At 57.7% G+C, this 19,588-nt stretch overlaps 1 protein-coding gene across 6 annotated transcripts in view; it reads right to left on the bottom strand.

Moving 5' to 3' along the window:
• Positions 1–1,121: 1,121 nt before the first annotated feature.
• Positions 1,122–19,588, bottom strand: part of LOC103233695 (zinc finger RNA-binding protein 2) — a 69,327-nt gene continuing 50,860 nt past the window's right edge. For 3 of the 6 annotated variants that reach the window (XM_073017118.1, XM_007994807.3, XM_073017120.1), the window contains 7 exons: positions 18,637–18,733; positions 17,506–17,696; positions 14,882–15,053; positions 12,701–12,839; positions 8,870–8,967; positions 8,358–8,453; positions 4,893–5,827 (listed from right to left, as the gene is read on the bottom strand). In XM_073017118.1, the coding sequence (XP_072873219.1) occupies positions 5,342–5,827; positions 8,358–8,453; positions 8,870–8,967; positions 12,701–12,839; positions 14,882–15,053; positions 17,506–17,696; positions 18,637–18,733 (1,279 nt within the window). In that variant the 3' untranslated portion in view covers positions 4,893–5,341. Of the gene's footprint in view, positions 3,216–4,251; positions 4,350–4,892; positions 5,828–8,357; positions 8,454–8,869; positions 8,968–12,700; positions 12,840–14,881; positions 15,054–17,505; positions 17,697–18,636; positions 18,734–19,588 lie in introns of those variants that run through there. The other 3 variants (XM_007994808.3, XM_007994809.3, XM_073017119.1) reach the window with 3 other exon arrangements.

Here is a 19,588-nt window from a genome sequence, read left to right as displayed (position 1 = left end):
GGAAGGCTGAGGTGGGAGGATTGCTGGAACCCAGGAGGCGGAGGTTGCAGTGAGCTGAGATCGAGCTGCTGCACTCCAGCCTGGGTGACAGAGTGAGACCCTGTCTCAAAAAAAAAAAAAAAAAAAAAAAATGGAACTGGAATTGACAAGATATCCTCCTCATGGATTGGCCGGGAGCACAGAGGAGTCCAGGAGGGCTCCCTGGTGGTGGTGGCTGTCATCTTGGGCCCTGGGTAAATGGCCATGCTGCTGCCGCGATGCTGACAGAGAGAGGGGCTGTGTGTGGACGGAGTGTGTAGGAAAGAAAGTGAAGTTCCCAAGAAATTTGGAATAGAGTGGAAAGCAGGAGAGAGGGTGTGAGGTGGAAGAGGCCAGTGGCTGAGAGGCAGCCTGCCCTCCGGGGAGGCTAAACCAGCAATTCCTGTTGCTGACAGATAATCCCTACTAGAAGGGGACCCCTTGGTGGCTCCCCACCCCCTTCCTTTGGTCTAGGCGTGAAACAGCGGTCCCTCCACACCCAGCCCCTGCCACTCCCGTCCCGCCGCCCCCACCCTGCATCTGCCTCCTCCCCACTCTGCTCCCCACCTGCCCCGACAAACGCTGCCAGGGAAGTCCTGTGGGCCGGAAGCTGTCACGAAACTCTTCCACTGTGACCAGGCCTTAGCATCTGAACACCCTCCGCCTGCCTTCTGAGGGTTTGGGAACGTGGCAGGGGAAGTACTCTGTGGGCAGAGACATCTCTTCCAAACTCAGCGTAGTTACCTCCTCCTCCAGGAAGCCCTCGGGGAGCCTCCGGAGCATCTCACTGTGTGTCTCTAGGATGGGGCCAGGGGAACCCTCAAGGACCGAGGCAGAGAGCTGGGTTATGGGAGACGTTGGGACGGGTGATTCTCAGCCGGTGTGTCTGTGTTCCCAGGGGACCCTTGTGAGGGGACAGCCTGAGGATGCCCATGCCTTGGGGAGCAGCCACTGAGCAGTGCCAGCCCCTTGGGCCCCTCCCAGTCCACATTCAGGCTGCAGTTTCTGGGAGACCCCCACCCAGGACCCTGAGAAGGAGGTGAAGAGGCCAGCATTTGGGGTCACCTACATCCCGCGGGAAGGACGGCACGGCTCACACAGAAGACAAATGATTTCCTTTATTTCCCTCGCCTCCCAGTTTCCAGGTAGCTCTACAAAGACATTGAGACAGAGCCACACGCAGGCTGTCCTTCAAACACGGAGAAACAAAACCAAGCCAGTGGCTGGAGCCCACATCTGCCTAAAGGTGGACTTTCCTCATTCAATGCCACGGGGCAGCTGGCCAAAAAAAACTGACCAAGCGGGAGGTTTGAACAGGTTGGGGTGGGGGCTCAGAAGGGGGTGCCCTCACATCCATCAGTGCCAGGAGGCGCCTGCCCACCATGGCCAGCATCCATAGGATGGCGGCACCTCCCCGGGTCCCCCAGGCACGGGTCCTGGGCCCTGCTCCCACAAGGGGGTATTTGGGGACCCCCTGCCTCAGGGCCAGCCGAGGCCTACATCAGGGAGGGAGGGAGGAAGGATGAAAGCTAAACTCCAGGCCTCAGCGACACATGGCAGAACAGGTTTTCTCTGTGAAAGGCACTCAGTGGTACAGGGCTCAGGGCGGGTGGGGGTGCCCCTGGGCTCCGGGTCTGACTGTCAGGCACAGCTGCTCCTGGGGGAGGCCCAGCCAGGATCCTCATCGCCCGTCGGCTGTGTCCACCTGGCCCTGTGGCCCTCCCAACAGGGGACAAGCCTGGCTCAGGCCCTGCTGACACCCCGGCGTGGAAGTGGGCGGAAGGTCTGTTCGGAGCAGGCTGGGCTGGGGATGCAGGGATGCCGGCTGGGAGCTCCCCTGGGCTTGTCCTGCACACGTGGTAGGGCCCCAGAACAGGGCCTGATTTCAAATCCATGCCGCAGAGGCATCCAAAGCAAGTTTGTTCGTTTGTTTGTTTGTTTGAGACAGGGTCTTGCTCTGTAACCCAGGCCGGAGTTCAGTAGTGCAATCTCGACTCACTGCAGCCGCGACCTCCTGGGCTCAAGGGGTCCTACAGCCTCAGCCTCCTGAGTAGCTGGGACAACAGGCTTGGGCCACCACATCTGGCTAATTGTTTGTAAAGATGGGGTGTCACCATATCGCCCAGACTGATCTCAAACTCCTCGGCTCAAGCGATCCACCAAGCTTGGCCTCCCGAAGTGCTGGGATTGTAGGCGTGAGCCACCGCGCCCGGCCCAAAGGAGGTATTTTAAATTCACCCCTTCCTAAACAAGGTGAGTTTATAGTCAGCAAGAAACCCCCCAGTTTAGAATCTGCTTGCTATACTGCTGGCCCACCTGGCCTGGGGGACCAGGCCCTCCAGGAGGGGGTGCTGCTCCCGGGTCTGGATGGTGTCATTTCTCTAACAATTTAAGCACAAATGTTAAAAAAAATTTCTCTTAAGTGACAAGGTCTTCTGTTCCCCAGGCTGGAGTACCATGGTGCAATCATAGCTCACTGCCCTCCTGGCCTCAAGGAATCTTCCGGACTCAGCCTCCCTACTAAGTAGCTGGGACTACAGGTGCGCACCAACACTTCAGGCTAATCTGTGTGTGTGTTTTTTTTTTTTTTTTTTTTTTTTTTACTAGAGACAGGGTTTCGCCATGTTGGCCAGGCTGGTCTTGAACTCCTGACCTCAGGTGATCCGCCCACCTCGGCCTCTCAAAGTGCTGGGATTACAGGCATGAATCACTGCGCCTGGCCACCAACCACGCCAAGCTGATTTTAAAAAATATTTTGGAGAGATGGGGGTCTCACTCTGTCATCTAGGCTGGCCTTGAACTCTCAGGCTCAAGCAACTCGACCTCCCAAAGTGCTGGGATTAAAGGCATGAGCCACGGTGCCCGGCCTGAAGCACAAGTGTTTTAAAAGAAACCTACAGAGCGTTACTCAAAAGGAAACGACTGTTGTCCAGCGGCAGGGATGATGCTGCCATTGGTCAGTGGGCACACGTCCAGAAGTGCAGGGATGTGAAGGCCTGCAGGTTGGGGAGGCAGGTGGCTCACACGAGCCCCTCTCCATCCTGCCAGCCCCGCTTCTTCTCCCCTGGGCCCTCCTCGGCCTCGCCAGGTCCCCGCTGCCTCTTCCGGAAGTGGGCCCCAAGCCGGTGTCTGGGTGGCAGGAGATCCATGCCCAGGACCTTGTGGGTCTGCCGGAAGGCCAGCATTCGCAGGGCGTGCTGCGGGGCACACACAGCCCATCAGGACCCCCGCCCACCCTGCTCCCCGAGTGCTGAGGACACAGAGGGGCTGGCATCTGTAGCCACTAGCAGATGGGCCAGCCCTATCCTGTGTCCCTCAAGACACTCCCCGCACCTCTTTTTTTGGAGACAGAGTTTGCTCTGTTACCCAGGCCGGAGTACAGTGGCGCGATCTCAGCTCATTGCAACCTCTGCCTCCCGGGTTCAAGTGATTCTTCTGCCTCAGCCTCCCAAGTAGGTGGGATTACAGGCATGTGCCACCACATCTGGCTAATTTTGTATTTATAGTAGAGACAGGGTTTCACTGTGTTGGCCAGGCTGGTCTCGAACCCCTGACCTTGTGATCCGCCCGCCTTGGCCTCCCAAAGTGCTGGGAGGACAGGTGCGAGCCACCTGGCCTGGCCAACACGGCTTCTTACGACTGCTGAGCTTGGGCCACCGCAGGGCCTGAGGAATTTTCGCTTGGTGCTGGCTGACTGCAAGGACTGTCCCAGGAGGCCACCCACTCCACTGACCACCAGCTCTTTCCACCTCACTGCAGGGCCCCACATCCTGCACTGCGAGTCATTTCACGGATCCCGTTAAAAGCAAAATTCAGAAACGTCAGAGCCGCTGTGGTTTGGTTTTCGTGCTGCTGGGAGATTTTTCTTATAAACAAATTTGCAAACAAGGAAACCACAGGTGAGGGCTGGACAGGCCGAGCTGCCGGCTACAGCTGGGCTTCTAGGACCATGGTCAGCGATGTGGAGGGAGGACAGTCCCTGCCCGTGAGACTTGAGGTCTGGGCCTCGTTGCAGTGGTGGCTTTGGCTCTGAGCTGCCAGCCCCACGCCACCATGCCAGGCTGGCCCTGTCCCCATGCACGGTCCTGCCACCCACAGGCCACCCTCCTGTTCCTGTACATCTCAGTGGGAGGGAGAGAAGGTGGAACCTGGGCCATTTCAGGGAACACTGCACGGCTGCAAGCCGGAGCTGGGACCTGGGTGTCACCCCTGCCGTGGACTTGGCCCTCCTACCTGGGCGCTGGCGGTCACGTCTTCCCGCTCTTGGAGGGTCATGGGCTCGAGGGCGTCTGTCTGGTCTCTCTCGCAGGGATCCTGGAGTCCGGGCCCATCTTTGTGAGGGGGAGTGGGAACAGCAAAGAAGGCGAGAATGCCCTCGTGAAAGACGGTGACAGGGCCGGCCCTCGACACCATGGGGCCTATACTTGCAGCCTCTGACCCTCAGGCCTATGCAGGGGGCTATACTTGCAGCCTCTGACCCTCAGGCCTCTCAGCAGGTCAGGGTTTCACCCGGGCTCACGGGGGAGTCCTCCCAGCCCTTCAAAGCCCGTTGGGCTGCGGCCGGGCGCGGTGGCTCAAGCCTGTAATCCTAGCACTTTGGGAGGCCGAGACGGGCGGATCACGAGGTCAGGAGATCGAGACCATCCTGGCTAACATGGTGAAACCCCGTCTCTACTAAAAAATAGAAAAAAATTAGCCGGGCGCAGTGGCGGGCGCCTGTAGTCCCAGCTACTCGGGAGGCTGAGGTAGGAGAATGGCGTGAACCCGGGAGGCGGAGCTTGCAGTGAGCCGAGATTGCGCCACTGCACTCCAGCCTGGGCGACAGAGCGAGACTCCGTCTCAAAAAAAAAAAAAAAAAAAAAAAAAAAAAAGCCCGTTGGGCTGCCAGCACCTCCTGGGCTTTGTGTGTGTGTGTGTGTGCGCCTGTGTGCACCCATGCATATGCACATGTACGCTGATGTGTGTGTCCATGTGTGCCCATGTGTGCCCATGTGCCCGTGTGTGTCCGTCTGTGCACGTAAATGCCCATGGGTGTATGTGCATGTGTGCCCGTGTGCATGCATGTCCGTGTATGTGCATGCACTCATGTCCACGTGTGTGCCCGTGCGTGTGCGTGCCTACACGTGTGCTTTACATAATGGCTCAGGCAACGGGCCCAAAGCTTTATGCTCTCTTTTCACTTGATATCCTATGTCACTAAAAATGACTCAAAAACACCCTTTTCCGTATCTGACCGCCACCCTCTCACACGAGTGTGTCCTGCCGCGTTCTCTTCCCTCTGCTGGTGTAGAACACGCTGTGCTGGGCAACTCTGCGCCCCCTGTCATCTGAGCTCCTGGCTGTTCCCTCTGGATAATCTTTGGAGGACAGGCGCTGGGGTGGCTCTCTGCCGGGGTGGCTCTGTGCCGCCGCCGGTGGGCGTGGCCACCAGATAACATAACCGTTGTCTCCTGGGTGGAGGCTGAGCCCTCCCTTCGGGGACCTGCGTGTCTGTGCCCTGCGTGCAGGGTGGTGTCCTCCATGGCCTCGGCCCTGTCTGCCTTCCTGCTGGGAGCATGTGTGTGTCGTGGGCCGCTCTCGTGCCTGGGCTGGACACTTCCTCTGTGTCTGTGACCCCAGCCGTCTGTACCACGGCCATGGGTCCTGGTCTTTGCGATTTGCTGCCCACCTTCTGGGCCCTCTGGCCCGGCGACTGACCTGTCAGGAGCGTCCCTGTGGCCACGCACTCCAGGACTCGCCTGACCGCGTCCCCAGGGCCCAGGGGCCCCGCTGCACTGCTCACAGCCTTCTCCACCAGCAGCTCCATGGCCTGGTGGGGACAGAAGAGTGGCTGCTGTGCTTTTGGGGGGTGCTGCAGCCCCTGTCTGCCGGGAGGTCCTGGGGTCCCTGGGACAGGAGGCCCCCTCGGCTCTTTCTCTAACTCCCACCACCCACTGAACTTCCGCTGAGGAGGGCGGCCCGTGGTGTGGCTCTGCCACCTCCTGGCACGGCCACGGGCTGGTTTTTTTTTTTTTTTTTTTTTTTTTGAGAGCAGAGTCTTGCTCTGTCGCCCAGGCTGGAGTGCAGTGGCGCAGTCTCGGCTCACTGCAAGCTCCGCCTCCCGGGTTCAGGTGATTCTCCTGCCTTAGCCTCCCATATGGGCTGGTTTCTCCACCCCTCCGAGTTTCAGTTTCCCCAGTTGGTCCACAGTAACGTCACACACCAGTGTCACGCGCACTGTCGGCCGCGTGGGGCCCGCCTCAGCTGAGGGGAAGGAGCCGCCCTACCCCACCACGTCCCCCTGTGGCCAGCTCCCGAGGGCAGGAGGGGATGGGGCAATGCTGGCCTCCACAGCACTGTGTGGCCACCTCTTCAGCCACAGCCAGAAAACAGGTCTCAGGGAACACAGGTTTTCTGCACGTCGGGACAGCCGCACACTGGTCACCCAGCACGGAGCCGGCTGCTGTGAGCGCCTCCCAGGAGTGGAGAAGACGTTTCCCCTAAACGATGGGTGTGAAAGGCCGGGTGCGGTGGCTCACGCCTGTAATCCCAGCACTTTGGGAGGCTGAGGCGGGCAGATCACAAGGTCAGGAGATCGAGACCATCCTGGTGAACACGGTGAAACCCTGTCTCTACTAAAAATACAAAAAATTAGCCAGGCATTGTGGCGGGCGCCTGTAGTCCCAGCTACTCAGGAGGCTGAAGCAGGAGAATGGCGTGAACCCGGGAGGTGGAGCTTGCAGTGAGCTGAGATTGCGCCACCGCACTCCAGCCTGGGCAACAGAGCGAGACTCCGTCTCAAAAAAAAAAAAAAAAAAGTACAAAAATTAGCGGGGTGTGGCAGTGGGTGCCTGTAGTCCCAGCTACTCGGAAGGCTGAGGCAGGAGAATTGCTTGAGCCCAGGAGGCAGAGGTTGCAGTAAGCCGAGATGGCAAGACTCCGTCTCAAAAAAATGATTAAAAAAATAAAAGTAATCCCAGCACTTTGGGAGGCCGAGATGGGCGGATCACGAGGTCAGGAGATCGAGACCATCCTGACTAACACGGTGAAACCCCGTCTCTACTAAAAATACAAAAATTAGCCGGGCGCAGTGGCGGGCGCCTGTAGTCCCAGCCACACGGGAGGCTGAGGCAGGAGAATGGCGTGAACCCGGGAGGCGGAGCTTGCAGTGAGTGGAGATTGCGCCACCGCACTCCAGCCTGGGCGACAGAGCGAGACTCCGTCTCAAAAAAAAAAAAAAAAAAAAAAAAACAAAAAAAAAAATAAAAGTAAAAAAAAGACTTAATCTCTACCAAAACAAACAGCCTCTGTACCACGCTGCATTCTGGACACTGGGCAGTGGGTGGGTGTGGATGAAGGACACGGGCCCGGTGGCGGGGACCACAGGCAAGACACCACTGCAGCGCGGGATGGGAGACACCACTGCAGCGCGGGATGGGAGACGCCACTGCAGCGCGGGATGGGGGACGCCACTGCAGTGCGGGATGGGGGACACCACTGCAGCACGGGATGGGGGACACCACTGCAGCGCGAGATAAGGAGACACCACTGCAGCGCGGGATGGGAGACGCCACTGCAGCACGGGATGGGAGACGCCACTGCAGCGCGAGATAAGGAGACACCACTGCAGCGCGGGATGGGGGACGCCACTGCAGCGCGAAATGAGACACCACTGCAGCGCGGGATGGGGGACGCCACTGCAGCGCGGGATGGGGGACGCCACTGCAGCGCGGGATGGGGGACACCCGCAGGGCAGGGGAGGAGGCTGGGTGTGGCTGGCTGGCTTGTGGCTGGTGGAGAAGGCCTGGGGACTGGATAGGTTCCTGGGGTCTCTGTGGGGGGCATGGGCTTGGGGTCTGCTCCATGAACCTTGTGTGTGGGGGATTCTGCTGCTGCTTCTCCCTCCTCTTTCTACCAGGATAGGCGGGGGGTGGTGTTAGAGCCACAGGGGGTCTCCTCTCCAAAGCAGGTGGGTCTGGGCTGGGTCAGCCAGAGGCCGGTGTGCAGCCAGGATGGGGAGTCCGGCGTGCAGCCAGGATGGGGAGTCCGGCTTCCGCCCCTCTGCCTGGGCCCCTCTGCCGTGGTGCCACGAAGTCGGGCCGACACAGCACATTTCCCTGGCCGGTCCCGCATTTTCATGCGAGGTTCTGGGTTTTGAATAATGGTAGTCAAATGAGGCTGTGCAGAGGGCCGTCTCCCCCGCCCAGGGGACCTCAGGGACTCCCACGGCCTCTCTTGAGTGCTACGTCTCCCGCCGGCTCCTTCACGGGAAGGGGTCTGTCTCTCGACCTGGGCCTGTCAGGGCCACGGAGCCCCTCGGGGGTCCCAGTGGGGGGTTGGGCCGCCAGGCACTGCCTTACCCAGGCTGGCAGGGCTGCCCAGGTGGGCACACGCCGGCAGAGGTCCCTGAGGACCCTGATGACGATCACGCATGGCTGCAGGCTGCTGGCTCGAGCCTTCGGGGGAGAAGCACATGGTTCACTTTCGGGGGTTCACACGGCCACATGGTGTGGTGTCGTGAGCACGAACCCCGGGGAGGACAATGGGGAGCCCTGGCGGCCTCGAAGGTGGCAAGTGGAAGCAGAGTCCACTTCCAGATGAGTCCGGTGCCACCAGGCCGTTGAGTGGCCACGGGACGGCAGCGTCCCCACCCCCAGGACAGCACCCACTCCTTCCACGTTTCCTGACCCCATCAGCCGGGAGCCGGCGTTGGTTGTCAAGTCAGTGCTCAGCCAGGAAGCTGATGGAGGGCGTCCTGGTCTGCGCTGGGAGCCCATGAGGCTGAGGCGGCCGCACCGGCTCAGGCTGGTGCCTCTGAGACACGTTCCTCAAAGTCACCCCTCTCCCCCTGCTCCACCCCTGCCCCCCTGACCTGAAACCACCGGGCATGACGGAGGGCGGCCAGGGACTCGAGGCACTTCTCGGAGCTCAGGACATCACCTGGGTCAGCCTGGGGCTTCTCCACGCCTTCTAGAAGAAAAACCTCAAGGTGTGCGGGGAAGGTACCTTATCCCACTCTGCTGCCGATGGGGTGAGGGGCTCGGTTTGGGCCCCTCAATCCTTTCTTTTTTGAGACACAGTTTCACTCTGTCACCCAGGCTGGAGTGCAGTGGCACGATCTTGGCTCACTGCAACCTCCATTTCCTGGGTTCAAGTGATTCTCCTGCCTCAGCCTCCCAAGTAGCTGAAATTACAGGTGCCCGCCACCACATCTGGCTAATTGTTGTATTTTTAGTAGAAACGGGGTTTCACCATGTTGGCCAGGCTGGTCTTGAACTCTGGACCTCAGGTGATCCTCCCACCTCGGCCTTCCAGAGTGCTGGGATTACAGGTGTGAGCCACCATGCCCGGTCTCAATCCTTTAGGCCTTGTTTTATCCATCTGGGGAATGAGGGTTCCTCCCAGATTGTCCTGCTAAGACACAGTGAGGACCAGACAAACCGTTCCTGGAAAACCTCATCTACTGGGAAGTTCTGACCTTACCTATTGCTACTGAGGGATTTCAGTCCTGACGCTCTCGGTTAGCCGATGAGGGTGAAGATGGGAAACTATGAATTAAGCTAGATTTCTAGAAACTTCCACATGCATCATAAAAAGGGAGAAAGTGGGTCAGATTTCAACACGTCCTGTTGTTGACGACAATGGCCCCAGAGTCTGGGAGAGATGTGGGTCCCTTTTCCCTCCCGGGTTATTATTTTCCTTCAAGAATATTTTTCTCGGTTGGGCGCGGTGGCTCACACCTGTAATCCCAGCACTTTGGGAGGCCAAGGTGGGCGGATCATGAGGACAGGAGTTCAAGACCAGCCTGGTCAACATGTCGAAACCCCGTCTCTACTAAAAATACAAAGATTAGCTGGGCATGGCGGCGCACGCCTGTAATCCCAGCTCCTCGGGAGGCTGAGGCAGGAGAATTGCTTGGACTCGGGAGGTGGAAGTTGCAGTGAGCCAATATCATGCCACTGCACTCCAGCCTGTGCGACAGAGTGACACTGTATCTCAAAAAAAAAAAAAAAAAAAAAGGAAAAAGAAAAAAAGAATATTTTTCTCAACTGGAAAACGGTGGCTCATTCCTGGAATCCCAGCGCTTTGGGAGGCTGAGGCAAGAGGATTGTTTGAGCCCAGGAGTTTGAGATCAGCCTGGGCAACATGGCGAGACCCTGTCTCTACAAAAAATAAAATTAGCCGGGCATGATGGCACACACCTGTGGTCCCAGCATTGGGGAGGCTGAGGCGGGAGGACTGCTGGAGCCTGGGAGGTCGAGGCTGCAGCGAGCTATGACTGCACCACTGCACTCCAGCCTGGACCACAGTGACACACCGTCTCTTAAACACCAAAAACCAAAACAGGATATTTTTCTTATTTCATTACACACAACACTGTGGGAGGCCCTGGTTCATTTAGGTCAGGGGATGGTGCCCAGGTTTCCCACTGGTTCACAACCATCCCCGCTGATCTGTCAGGGAAATGACTCCGCTGGGGCAGAGAGGGAAATGGCAGAGGTGTGTATGAGGAACGGTTTTGTTTTTTTTTTTTTTTTTTGACGGAGGCTTGCTCTGTCTCCCAGGCTGGAGTACAGTGGTGCAATCTTGGCTCACTGCAACCTCCGCCTCTCGGGTTCAAGCAATTCTGCCTCAACCACCTGAGTAGCTGGGACTACAGGCATGTGCTACCATGCCCAGCTAATTTTTGTATTTTTAGTAGAGACAGGGTTTCACCATGTTGGGCAGGCTGGTCTCGAACCCCTGACCTCAGGTGATCTGCCAGCGTCGGCCTCCCAAAGTGCTGGGATTATAGGTGCGAGCCACTGAGCCTCGCCAAATTTTTTTTTTTTATAGATGGGGTCTCACTACGTTGCCCAGGCTGGTCTCGAATTTCTGGGCTCAAGCGATCCTCCCACTTCGACCTCCAAAAGTGCTGGGATTAGAGAGGTGGGCCGCTATGCCCGACCTAGAAAGGGAGTTTTAGAAGCTCACCTCCCACCCACCACGCTGGGCCTGGGGAGGGGAAGCGGGGGCAGGAAAAGGCCGACAGGAAGTGCAGTTTCCTGGGGGGTGGCTCACGGGTCTTCGGTCGCTGATCGGTCCTCACAGGATTTCCGCTCACTTCATCACCCACCCAAGTCAGGAAAGAGCCGCTGTCTAGTGGCCGCCAACCCTTAACCCGCCCCCACCACAGCGCCACTCCCCAGCCTCCTCCGCATTTGTGTTAGAGCCTTCGGCTAGCACTGAAAGCCACTCTCTTCCCCACACTGTACTTAGTTTTTAGATGACTATTTGTGAGGACCAATCGTGGCTTTCCATTTAATGATTCAAAGGCTCTTCTTAAAAAAAAAAAAAACAGGCCGGGCGCGGTGGCTCAAGCCTGTAATCCCAGCACTTTGGGAGGCCGAGACGGGCGAATCACGAGGTCAGGAGATCGAGACCATCCTGGCGAACACGGTGAAACCCCGTCTCTACTAAAAAAAAAAATACAAAAAACTAGCCGGGCGCGGTGGCGGGCGCCTGTAGTCCCAGCTACTCGGGAGGCTGAGGCAGGAGAATGGCGTAAACCCGGAAGGCGGAGCTTGCAGTGAGCTGAGATCCGGCCACTGCACTCCAGCCTGGGCGGCAGAGCCAGACTCCGTCTCAAAAACAACAACAACAACAACAACAAAGAACTGAAGCTTTAAAAAACAAATTGGGCCAGGCATGGTGGCTGACGCCTGTAATCCCAGCACTTTGGGAGGCTGAGGTGGGCGGATCACCTGAGGTCAGGAGTTCGAGACCAACCTGGCCAACCTGGTGAAACCCCATCTCTACTAAAAATACAAAAAAATTAACTGGGTGTGGTGGCGCACACCGGTAGTCCTAGCTACTCAGGGGCTGAGGCAAGAGAATCGCTGGAACCCAGGTGGCAGAGGTTGCAGTGAGGCGAGATCGCGCCACTGCACTCCAGCCTGGACGACAGAGCAAGACTCTGTTTCAAAAAACAAACCAACAAAAAATATCAAATCGATGGAAAGAGAAACCTCAGCAGGTCATGGCCCTCAGTTATGACCAAAAGAGATTATAAAGGGGGTGAAAGATGATAGGAGTTTGGAAAACTGCCCTAGAGACTGTTCTGGAAGATTCCACAGCTGGCTGAGACTTCGGGAGCACAGACATGCAGTGTGTTACCAATGGCTGCCTCCGCTGTGGCTGCTGGCCAAGACCCTCGCTGCCCCCAGCCTGGCCCAGCCCCTCACCCACCCTCCCAGGCCTGGCAGGTCTGGCTTTAAGCCCCCCGATCCCCCAGGTTCCTAATCAGTGGTACTGGGACCGCGGTGACTGACGGACAGAGTCAAACTGAGCTTCTGCCGTGACCTGGGGGAAATGGCTCAGACCTGTCCATTGTCGCTGGGGCTGGTGTCGCCAGGACCGGAGAAGCAGGTGCCAGCCCTGGGTCAGGGCAAGGGAGGTGACACGGTGTCACTCGCCCGAGCACGGCCCCTGCAGCCAGGCTCTGAGTCCATCTGACACTGTCACCGACTCGCCTCCTCTGCTGCCCGGAGACCCAGCTGTTGTGTGACCCATGGAATCCTCGGGGGGACACCAGTGCTGGAGTGTGGCTGCTGTGGCATTTCCTGCTCAGGGCAGAGGCGGACACTGCCCCAGGCCTGGGTGTGGGGAGCACCCTCGGGAAGCGTGCGGGGGACAGTGGTCGGAAGGAAGGGCTGGGCCGCACCTGGGTCTGTGGAGGGGTCCTCTCGCATCAGGGGTGAGGTGACGGATATGGTGACCTGCATCCTGGGCTCCTCGCGGGAGGAGATGACAATGTTGGCTTCAGGGTCAGAGGAGACCTCATACTCATCCTCGGTCACCATCTGGGAGGGATAAATACAACACAAGGCCACCTTACTGCAGCCCAGATTCATGTGTAAATCAGCCAGGACGTGGTTGGTGTGTGTAAGTTAATCCTGTCGGGCCTCCCACACTTGCTGCCTGGGTGCCAGGCCCTGTGCCCTGTGTCTGAAACCTCCAAGTGACCAAGACACAGCCACAGCCCTCCAGGAGCACACACGTGTAGAGATATGTACAGACAACAGACCCTGTGATATAAGGAGCTTCCATATGTAAAGAACACCTATAATTCAATAACAAGAAGATCAGCAATCCAATAAAAAATTGGTGAGTGAAGTAACAGATACTTGGCAGAAAAAGAAACACAAACGGCCCTTTTTACACAATGACACACATTACCCCATAGTCAGGGAGGAGTAAATTAAGACTATAATGAGATGCCACCATCTCCTGTCAGAAGGACATAGGTCAAGAGGTCTGTGTCACAGTCTGCTCTTCCTGTTCATGGTCATCACCCTCCATGCGGCCTGTGCTCACACCTGAGCCTGGCCTCCCACCTAAAACCCACCTCTCTCCCCTCTCTCCTTGATCTTCCATCCCTTCCCTTCTCAGGGCCTCCCTGCTGCAAGTCAGCCCCCAGGGGCTCTGTTGACATGACTGGGGTGGATGCTGCCAGCTTCCCCACAGCCTTAGCCATTCTCATAGTACTCAGTTATTGTCTCTGCCACCGGGCTGCAAGTTTTCCAGAAAGCAGGGGCTGTATCTGTCACGTTGTAGCCACTGACATGTTGTAGGTGTGCAGGAAATGTGAAATTCCATCATTGAAGTCAGAGCATGTCACTCCCCTGCTCAAAACCCTCCAGCCTCCCCACTTCCCTGAGAATGCAATCCTAGCTCCTAGTATGGCCTTCAGGCCCAGCTTGATCCAGGCACCCCCTCATTCCTTCACGCCCACCCCTCCTTGCTCTAGGCCTCCTGCTTTTGGCCTCTGCAGGTGCTGGTCCTTCTATGGGGAACACTGTCTCCCCAACCAGGCGCTGCCCATCCCCTGGGCATCCAGTGTCCACTGGAAAAGTCAAAGGAGTAAGGCTGAGTTTTCCCAGGGATGGTGACAGACGCTCAGGAAGAAGGAACGACTCTGGGGACCAATTTTTCATTTTTCTTTCTTTTTTTTTTTTTTTTTTTTGAGACAGAGTCTTACTCTGTGGCCCAGGCTGGAGTGCAGTGGCACGATCTCTGCTCACTGCAACCTCTGCCTCCAGGGCTCAAATGGTTCCCCTGCCTCGGCCTCCTGAGTAGCTGGGATTACAGGTGCCCACCACCACGCCTGGCTAATTTTTCTATTTTCAGTAGAGACACGGTTTTGCTATGATGGCCAGGTTGGTCTTGAACTCCTGACCTCAGGTGATCCAACTGCCTCAGCCTCCTAAAGTGTTGGGATTACAGGCATGAACCACCATTCCCAGTCTGATTTTTCTTTTTAAACCTAAGATGATCAATTTAAATCCTCCAGTGTGAGAAGAGTATACGAAAATTCTCTAGAGGAAAAAATTCAGTTGACATCTCACAGCCCTAAAACTGAAATTGGGTTTTTGCTTTTTCTTACGGCTTTCTAGTCATCATTGCTGCAAATGTTTTCTGTGCAGCTTTCACCATCATTTACTTTTTTTTTTTTTTTTTGAGACGGAGTCTCGCTCTGTCACCCAGGCTGGAGTGCAGCAGTGCAATCTCAACTCAGTACAGCCTCCGCCTCCTGGGTTCAAGTGATTCTCTCACTTCAGCCTCCCACGTAGCTGGGATTACAGGCGTGAGCCACCAGCCCTGGCTAATTTCTGTATTTTTAGTAGAGATGGGGTTTCACCATGTTGGGCAGGCTGGTTTCAAACTCCTGACTTCAAGTGATTCACCCGCCTCAGCCTCCCTAAGTGCTGGGGTTATGGACGTGAGCCGCTGTGCCTGGCTTAATGCTTCTTTATCTTAAAGTCGTTTAGTAACAGAGGTTCCTGCGGGGAGAGGGCTGGCAGCCAGACGCCTGGAGCAGCGACGGGCGGGGTCCTGACCTTACCTGGAGCTGCCGGGGCAGCTGCTGGGTGATCCTCCGCAGCAGGCTGTGCGTGGGCTTCTTGGAACAGAGCAGAGCGAGGCGCACATTCCTGTCCCCGCGCAGGAGGAGGCCTTTCGCCAGGATGCCTACCCGCATGACGCCTTTCAGGACCCGAGCCGGGGGGGCAACGCTGCTGTGGGGACAAAGCCACAGACGTGAGCCGTCAGTGGAGAGACGCGGGGTACCCCAGCTGCCTGGCTCCTGAGCGACAGGGACCCTGCCATTTGCAGAGCCCCTCTGTGCCTCGGCATCCTCATCCATGAAATGGGACCAGGCGACTCTGTGGGAGGCGCTTGCGGGATGAAATGAGACACCGTGAGATCCATCTCGGAAGTGCTGTCACCGGGCATGCCTCGGAGTAGCCGGGACGAGTGGCCAAACCCACGTTTTCCTTCCCCGTGAGCAAACGCTAAGCCCCAGGCCCGCCCCGTGAGGTCTGATGGCTCCAGCGTTCACGGACTCTGTCACCCTGTTGTTTCAGCTCCACATGGCTCAAGAGGGGACAGAAAGCAAGGCCGCATTCTGCCTTTGCTTCACGGGGGTTAAGAAAATTCACGGCCGGGCGCGGTGACTCACGCCTGTCATCCCAGCATTTTGGGAGGCCGAGGCGGGCAGATCACTTGAGGTCAGGAGTTTGAGACCAGCCTGGCCAACATGGCGAAAACCCATCTCTACTAAAAATATAAAAATTAGCCGGGCATGGTGGCGGGTGCCTGCAGTCTTAGCTACATGGGAGGCTGAGGCAGGAGAATCGCTTGAACCCGGGAGATGGAGATTGCAGTGAGCCGAGATTATCTCACTGAACTCTAGCCTGGGAGACAGAGCAAGACTCCGTCTCAAAATAATTAATAATAATAATAATAAGCTCAGTGTGGTGGTATATTCCTGTAGTTCCAGTACTTGGAAGGCTGAGGCAGGAGAATGGCGTGAACCTGGGAGGCAGAGGTTGCTGTGAGCCGAGATTGTGCCGCCATACTCCAGCCTGGGCGACAGAGTGAGACTTGGTCTCCAAAAAAAAAAAAAAAAAAAAAAGGCAGAGGGCAGGTTCCTGGGTGCTCGTTGTATTGAGACACTTTGCAACCCACAGGTGCGAGGCTCACATTTCCTATATGGAGTCAGTACTCTACGCTCCAGCAAAAGGAAGCCTTCAGGCCGAGTGGATCAGCCAGACACAAAAGGTCACACGGTGTGTGACTCCATTTCTGTGAACTGTCCAGCACTGGCCAATCCACAGAGACAGGGTAGGCACGCGTGGGTGCATGAAACAAAATGAGGAGTTTGCTTATCGGGACAGTTTCTGTCTGGGAAGATGAGACAGTTCTGGAGATGACTGGGGAGTTGCTGACACAACTGTGTGAACGTGCTGTGTGCCCCTGAACTGTGCACTTAGACAGGTTAACATGCTCAGTGTTGTGTGATGTGGATTTTACCACAATAGAAAAGCATTCAAAGATTAGAGTGACCCTGTAATCCCGGCACTTTGGGAGGCTGAGGTGGGAGGATCACTTGAACTCAGGAGTTCAAGACCAGCCTGGCCAACACAGCAAGACCCCTCATTGCTATAAAAAGTTAACAATTAGCGGGGTGTGGTGGTGGCGCCTATAGTCCCAGCTACGCGGGAGGCTGAGGTGGGAGGACAGCTTGGGCCTGGGGGTCTGAGGGTCAGTGAGCTCCGATCACGCCACTGCACTCCAGCCTGGGTAACAGAGCGAGATCTGTTTCTTAAAAAACAAAAAGCGGCCGGGCGCGGTGGCTCAAGCTTGTAATCCCGGCACTTTGGGAAGCCGAGACGGGCGGATCACGAGGTCAGGAGATTGAGACCATCCTGGCTAACACGGTGAAACCCCGTCTCTACTAAAAAATATTAAAAAAAAAAACTAGCCGGGCGAGGTGGCGGGCGCCTGTAGTCCCAGCTACTCAGGAGGCTGAGGCAGGAGAATGGCGTAAGCCCGGGAGGCGGAGCTTGCAGTGAGCTGAGATCCGGCCACTGCACTCCAGCCTGGGCAACAGAGCGAGACTCCGTCTCAAAAAAAGAAAAAGGGCAACAAAACCCAGCAGCTGCCAGAGCAGGAAGGACTTCAACAAAAGGTGACTCCCGCCCGGATGAGTTCACTCCATGGCAATTACTTAGACGACGTAGGGACCTTCTCGCTTCCTAAGAGTCACAGGGGTTTGGAGCTGATTCACACGGGTGCTCAGTGACACGAACCACTCTGATTACACTACTCCCCGAGGCGGAGAAGTCCGTTCAGAATCACGCTGAGCTTCCTTCTGCCGATGAGGAAACTGAGGTTTACAGAGACTGTCAGTCCCTCGTGAACGACGTTTTTAGATGCGCCTTCAACAGCAAAAGGGAACGCTAAGGCATTAGAACCGCATGGACCACCCGCTGCAAACCAGCCTCGTTTGGTGCCAAGAAGCTCTGAGACCTGGGGAACTTCCCCCTCCCAGGGCTGGAAAGCTGCTGCGGGCCACCGAGGGCTGAGGGCCCATCAGAGCTGGGGGTTCCTGCAGGGTCTCGTCCCGAGGAGCTGACCTCTGTCCTGGCTGAGAGCTGGGCCCCGGGGAAGGGGATCTCCAATGACCTGCGCTTGCCGCCCTGTTCCTCTCCGTCGCCCTGGTCCTCCTCGGCCAGCGTGTCAGACACCAGCTTGAGGGCCCGCTCCGCGTGGGACACGGCCCTCTGCACGGCGAGGAGCTCCTGCTCCGTGGGGTAGATGGTGGCGTGCTTGCACATGACATGCCGGTCGTCGCTGGATGCCGGCCGCCGCCCGGGCTGTGGGGAGAGGCCGCACATGTCAAGGCCGGGCTGTGGGGTCCCTTGGGGAGTGCTGGGCAGGCGGGCAGGTGGGGGCAGGTGGCCGTGGCCAGCCGGGTTACCAGGCAGCAGCACGGCCAGGTGAGAATCCAGTACACACAGAGAGCCCCGGGGTGGGGAACGGGGAAGTGCCTGGGGCTGCCCCTGATGGCTGCAGGAAGCTTGGGTCTGAGCGAAGGAATGGGGGGAACCTCCGCCACCTTTGGCCATACTTTTAAATTTCCAGACCAGAGGCTTTTGAGTCAGCCTGGAAACCCCTTTCTCACAGCAAGGTGCAAATCTGAGGTTCTCATTTAGGCTGGGCGCGGTGGCTCATGCCTATAATCCCAGCACTGTGGGAGGCTGAGGGTCACCTGAGGCCAGGAGTTCCAGACCAGCCTGGGCAACATGGTGAAACCCCATCTCTACTAAAAATACAAGAGAGCCCGGCATAGTGGCAGGCGCCCACAGTCCCAGTTACTTGGGAGGCTGAGGCATGAGAATTGCTTAAACCCGGGAGGCAGAGGTTGTAGTGAGCCAAGATTGCACCACTACACTCCAGCCTGGGTGACAAGTGAGACTCTGTCTCAAAAAAAGAGGTCCCCATTGAACCTGGGGGCTCGGGCCACGGGGACAGCTTCATCTGAGAAGAGACAGGAGTAGCCACAGAGGCACGAGGCTCCCCAAGGGAGGCGACCACCCGGGGCTCCAGGAAGCAGAAGGGTTCTCTGTGGCCCAACGGTAGGGGCTGGGGCGCTGGGGCTCCCATCTGTGGAGTGAGGCGGTCCGGGCCGTGGAGCCCCATCCCCTGAGTACTATATGGGAGTTGGGGGGGAGGTCAGATCCTCCTAAGGAGGTGTCCGCTGCCCCGGGGGGTGTGAGGTTGCCCGCATTTGCACACAGAGGAAGCTGTACCTACCTGGAGTTGGGTGCTGGTGGGTGGCTCCGGCCTGCCCATGAGCAGAGAGTGGGCCCAGTCGGATGGTGCGTCCTGGGAAGGCTCCTCCTCCAGCCGCCTGCAGGTCCGAGACAGGACAGAGCGTGGTCAGGCCAGCAGCGGCCCTGAGCTGGGGGCACATCAGAGACGCTGGGGCCTCAGGCTCCCAGCAAGGAAGGCAGGGCTGAAGCTTTTGCTGGGGCTCCGCTGCACTGCATGGGCGCCTGCTGTATGCACAGAAGACTGAGGCTGGGAAGGCCGGTGCGGGGGGGGAACCAAACACCCCTTAGGCAAAAGAGGCCCAGCCTGGGCAGCCGCAGCCTTCAGGAAGTCCTGGTCCCCTTCCCAATGCAGACCTGCTGCTGCTGGACACACTAGAGTCAGATGTTACATCAGAAAATGCTCTGGGATGGACACAGGGGACTCCAGAGGTCAGGGACACTGGGACACCGGGGGTCAAGGGGACACAGGAGACACTGGGGATGAGGGGACACTGGGGATGAGGGGACACTAGGAGATCAGGGGGACACAGGGGACTCCAGGGGTCAAGGGGATTCAGGGGATACCAAGGGTCAGGGGACCCAGGGACACTGGGGTCAGGGGACACCAGGGTTCAGGGAACGCAGGGGCATCAGGGGTCAGGGGGTCACAGGGCACACCAGGGGTCAGGGGGACACCGGGGGTCAGGAAAACACAGGGGACTCCAGGGGTCAGGGGTCACAAGGCACATCAGAAGTCAGGGATACAGGGGACACAAAGGTCAGGGGACACAGAGGATGCCAGGGGTCAAGGGGACCCAGGGACACCAGGGGTCGGGGATCAGGGAGACACAGGGGACACCGGGGGTAAGGAGTCACAGGGGACACCAGGGGTCAGGGGACCCGGGGCTACCAGGGGTAAGGGGACACGGAGGACACCAGGGGTAAGGGGACAC

The sequence above is a fragment of the Chlorocebus sabaeus genome, chromosome 6 (genome assembly GCF_047675955.1).
Source record: "Chlorocebus sabaeus isolate Y175 chromosome 6, mChlSab1.0.hap1, whole genome shotgun sequence".
Taxonomy (NCBI): domain Eukaryota; kingdom Metazoa; phylum Chordata; class Mammalia; order Primates; family Cercopithecidae; genus Chlorocebus; species Chlorocebus sabaeus.
This window is presented reverse-complemented; position numbering and strand designations above follow the sequence as displayed.